The sequence below is a fragment of the Phaethon lepturus genome, unplaced genomic scaffold (genome assembly GCF_000687285.1).
Source record: "Phaethon lepturus isolate BGI_N335 unplaced genomic scaffold, ASM68728v1 scaffold53114, whole genome shotgun sequence".
Taxonomy (NCBI): domain Eukaryota; kingdom Metazoa; phylum Chordata; class Aves; order Phaethontiformes; family Phaethontidae; genus Phaethon; species Phaethon lepturus.
Genome location: NW_010533580.1, coordinates 9,872 through 14,898, shown reverse-complemented (window position 1 = coordinate 14,898; position 5,027 = coordinate 9,872). Strand labels below are relative to the sequence as shown.

General features: G+C 42.3%; 1 protein-coding gene across 2 annotated transcripts in view; it reads right to left on the bottom strand.

The window, feature by feature from the left end:
- Positions 1-2,117: 2,117 nt before the first annotated feature.
- Positions 2,118-5,027, bottom strand: part of RNF185 (ring finger protein 185) — a 7,569-nt gene continuing 4,659 nt past the window's right edge. Inside the window, exons 3-4 of one of the 2 annotated variants that reach the window (XM_010285217.1) lie at positions 4,334-4,451; positions 2,118-2,823 (exon numbers count right to left, since the gene is read on the bottom strand). In XM_010285217.1, coding sequence (XP_010283519.1) covers positions 2,726-2,823; positions 4,334-4,451 — 216 coding nt within the window. In that variant the 3' untranslated portion in view covers positions 2,118-2,725. The remainder of the gene's footprint in view (positions 2,824-4,333; positions 4,452-5,027) is intronic. The other variant, XM_010285216.1, reaches the window with a different exon arrangement.

The window sequence follows — 5,027 nt, the reverse complement described above, 5'->3', positions numbered from 1 at the left end:
GGCGGAGGGGGCAGCTCCCGTCGTTGGGCCTCCCTCTGCGCCAGGCCTGGCCTGGTCCCACCGGTACCGCAGCCGCTCGCGGAACGCCCCCGCTGTCTCGTTGAGGGAGAAGTGAGCCCCCGGCCCTCCCGCTTCCCGAGCCACGGACCAGCAACAGGCGCCTCCGCTCCTCATCCTCGAGGTAGGGCTTGGGCAAGCGCCTCAACCTCAGTCTGTGAAGCACAAAGGAATGGTGGCACAGTGTGGTCAATGTAAAACCATTTTTTAATTCTAAATCACTTTCACAACAGTGAAAATTAGTGAACAGTAATGGTAATGCACTGAACAAGCCATTATGGGCTGTGTGCAGTCTGAGTACAAGAGGGGGAAGTGGTACAATACAAAAAGCACACCAAGAAAAAGGCAGGAACAAAAGTGTTAACACTTTTAGACTATTTCATTCTTGGATTGCCCGAAAATAAGGACTCCCAGTCATGTTTCTGCAGCCACCTTCATCTAAATCCATTATTTCTCTCACCACGATGGAAAAAAAATCCCTAGCCATTAAAATAATGTATTTTAAAACATAAGTGTTAGGTTCGAGAGGTAATGAAACCGATTTAACTATTACAGTCACTTTTCTGTCCTCTTTATCAGAAAAAGGCTCTAAAGGAATAGCCTACTCCTCCCTGGATAACCTCTGCTCTTAGTATCGAGTTTCTCAATACAAAGGGGAACGAAAACCATCCTTTACTATCACATGAACGTTCCCTTTTCATCAGCAGGTGGTGCTGCCTGCTCATGAAAGGAAGTCAAAGCTGCGACACTGTGCTACAGCCAGTTGCTTGCAAGAATGCAATAAATAGCCTTTCTCCTAGAAAGGGTCCTAGTTACCAAGTTATGCACTTGAGAAGAACCATATGCAGAAGTTGTTGAACTTCTCAAAAGTGCCACAAAACAGAAGTTGAAGCACCACTTCAACTATTTGTAGTTGAGCAATATATTCTGCCAGACTATCATCGAGTCAGATATAAATTTGACTAGATGTGGCAAAAGACTGCAGCAGTTTTGCAATATTTTACTTGCCAGATGGAATTTTGGAGGTAGGCAAGTTAAACTTCAGTCATCCTCTGTCTTGATACTAAAAGTGAACACTTTATAATTACATAAATAAGCTTCTACAACAATAAAGGTGTCCTGCCCAGGAACTTCATCCATACACTAGAAAAACCCCAACTATTGAAACAAAGTTTCTATGAGCTGATTTGTGTTGTCAGTTGTCTGCCTATTGCCAGGAAAGTCACAATATTAATCTGCATGAAATCATTATGACTATCAGCAATCTGAATCAAAATAATCTAAAAACAGTAAGAGAAAAAAAATTGAATTGCCTAGTCAGAGAAATATGAAAACTGTTCATCTTGCTAGGGAATCTCTCATATCCACCGTTCTGAAGGAATCTACACAAATACATCAGGAGTACTCTTTAAAGTTATATACCCAACAGGATTCCAAAGCAGCTAGAGTGCTCACCTTCTGAAATACTTTCCCCTCAGCATGTAAATGGTTGTAGTCTCCTCTAGCACTTCAAATTAGTCTCTTTGGCAGATACTGCAGAGACTCTTGCACTACAGCCATTCTGCTGTGGCATGGAGTAGCTGTACGGAGCTGTAGAGAGAAGCTCTTCCAAATGTTCCCTACTGTGACATGTGCTAGCAAAGGCAGGATCCCACTTTTTCTCCTGTATAATTTTACAGTATGACAAGTTTAACCTCAAAACTTATGTAAAGATGCCTTTTGTTCCTCTCCCCAAACAACCTGATCTCAGATCTGTAATAGGATTTTATTTGGAGTACATGACCTTGTGTAGAAAGTCTGAAAGCCTCATGAAGAATAAATGTAGCTACAGTGAGAAGGTTGCAAGGGGATCATCCATGAGTGCAGCCCCAGGCTGCTGCGCAGAACCAAGGAAGACAACACTGTTTTGTCAGTGAGGAACTGGGCTGGGCGAGGCAGACAGGTCCATTGTACTGTTCAGCAACCCCACCCAGCTCCACAAGGAGAGAATCTTCCAGTGTCTGGCTCCAGCAAATTCAGGCTTTAAAAAAATTGCAGCATAAATTTGTATCCCTTCTTCTAACAGCCATTAGAACCGCTTCAGGAGGGGTCTTCCATCACGCCGGGAAATAACAGCCAGAAAAAAAAAAGTCTCCAAACCTGGTTCTATTTGCATCACGTGCTGTGCCCAAAGAGTCTCAGCAGTGCTGCAGATGATTTCCTGAAGAAGGTTGAGTGTTGATGTGAAGACATTAAGTAACATCCACAGCTTTGGCAGATCCGTATCGTGGTTGCCAAGCATGAGACACTGATCATACTGCAGAAGTTTCCTTACCTGCCCAGTCTACCCTGGGGCAACTGTCTTTCACATAAACTTGGTGTCACTGATTGGCACAGGATTTCAAAGCAGCACTCCTTTTAGGAGCAGAGCTCAAAGCTAGGCCATGGTTTGTGGCAGGAACCTGTTGTACAAGATAGCTGAGCTGAAATACACTTTTTAACCAATGTTTAATTTTCAACTCTGGTGCAAAACGCAAGGTTCCTCATTGTGCTGTGGTACCACCAATTCCTGAAGCCCACAGTTAGCTACGGAACCAGACACCAAGAGGTTTAAAATGGGATGGGGATGCAGTTAATAACTGTTTCGGTGGCCTTGTTGGCCATGAATGTACAGAAGAATGGAAAAGATTTATGCGATCAACAGCCAGAACATTATCACCAGAGCCACAAACAGGAAGAGGCGGGATAGGAACTGCTCATCCACATATTGAGGAGTCCCAGGAACAGCTGCAAAACAGGAAGTTAAAAAACCAGTTCAGCTCCTTCCTCTTCTCCAGAATCGTGTATATTCTGAACATAGTACATTCATAAATTGAAAGATATGCAAGGAATCTACTTGGTGAGAAACTGGTGCTATTCCTGACTCTCAGACTGGCCAGCCATACTGGAAGATCAGAAGGAAGACAAGCAGCAGCTCCCTGAAGCAGGACTCTTGGTAAACCTGCTCGTCACTAATAGCAGCAGGCAGCTCCAAGTGCTGTAGTACACACAGGTCTGCTCGGAGTACTTCTGGGGGCAGTGCTGAGCCAAGTTCACTGCTTAGCTCATGGTTTCCGTCCTAAGGAACTTCAGCACCTCTACCTTAGTGCTCCTCGCTATCAAGGTGAAACATCTCTATGTAAGGAAATGGTAAAATGGTCAAAGCTGCATATGCAGCCTTGGCCAAGAGAACTAATGAAAAGCACACAACCTCTAAAGCTCAAGCTGTGCCTTTCTGGAACTGCTGTATTGAATCCACAGATCAAAAGCAGATAAAGGAGTTGGTTAAATTATAGCTGTTACAACAACATATATTTACATACTCCTTAGCTCAGTCACACCTCCACACAAATTTTCAGGGGACATTGAAGTATAGTTAATAGGCAAGTTAATTTGACCCAAGGACAGCACAGGTCCTTGGCAGCACAGGCGTGACATGAAGAATGTGTTTCTGTTTTTCATAATTCCTATGCCATATGACATGGTGAAGATTTGCCAGGCACAATCTTTCACAGAGGAATTCCAGAAAATCCTGGGCAGTAGGTTTTCTTGTTCAAAACAGGTAGACTCCGTTTGTTTACGGTGCAGATGGGGAGGAGGTTTTCTGGGGATTACTTTATTTTTAGAGAGTAAGGCTACTACTTGGAGCAATCTAGCTGTTTTTTCTTAATTAAAAACAGTGAAATGATTTCACCAGAAAGTTACTTCTTGTGGAATACAGATGACTGTCTCGGAGAGATGCTTCTGAAAAAGGAACAATCTTTGCTGTCATTATTTTGTGGTACAGAGCACCAGTTTAAATTTTTCCTTCTCATCTTTCAGAAAATGGTTCTTGCCTGCTGTTTTCGAAAATGTGTGTCTCCTTCGTACACCCCTACTGACTCTTTTTTATTATTATTAGAAACTCTAGCCCCATTTTTCAGAGGGAGTATGCTGGAGTACCAGCGGAGACATTTGAATTAAAGGGGAGAAGTCTCCAGTGCCATTGTCCCTCTCCAGTTCTACTCAGGGGGGCCTTCAGCAGATTCTATGGGAGTGACAAAACTTGCTTCTTATATAAGCACAAAACATGCAAGCCATAGACTATATTCTCTACTGGGTGTTTTCCTTCATTTTGTGTTTCTGCTTACAAACACTGATTTACTTTACTGTTCAGAAAATTTTGTCATGTAGCAGGCTATTTGTTTAAAAGTTACAAGAGAGTTTGTAAAACATCTGCTTGTGACAGGGCTCTCAGAGAAGATCAGATGCATGGTACCTGGAGGAGGTCGCCCGTCGTTTATGTTGAATGCTGTTGCAAATATACCAAAGGGAAACGCCCCAATTCCGAATGACATTTGGAAGCCACCATCGCCAAACCCAAAGCCCTGGAACCCCTGCAGAGAACAAAGCAACAGAAGAGAAAAAAGGTACCAATCATTTTAAAGCCTATTCAGAATATTTTGTAAAAGTTCAGACATTCCCTCTCACTGGCTTTCCCATGGCTGAAGGAATATCTGCTGTCTGGCAACTTTCAGTCTGCCACATTATTGTTAAATACATCCTTAGTTCTCCTGGTTTTAAAATGTTCCACACAGTAGCAAACCTGCCAGAGCAACCCAAAAGTTTGAGAAAATGAAAGCTAGGAACCACAGTTCCTGCTTGAAGGCCACAAATTAACAAAAGCGTTTCTGTAACATTTCTCAACTTAAAATAGTATATATCTGACAATATATCAAAATCAACACTACCAATTCCATTTAGAATGTCTTAACAATGTATTAATAATTCTGTACTAATAGCTATTAGCCATATAAGAAAGGCATTGTAAAAAAATTGATTTTGCATTAATTTTCACGATACATGTGTATCATTTAAACCTTCAGTAGAGTGAAAAATTGCCAATGGGCTGCATAGAGCATTATACAGAACGAAAGTATCAAAAAAAAAAAAACTAGGGGGACTCTTAATTA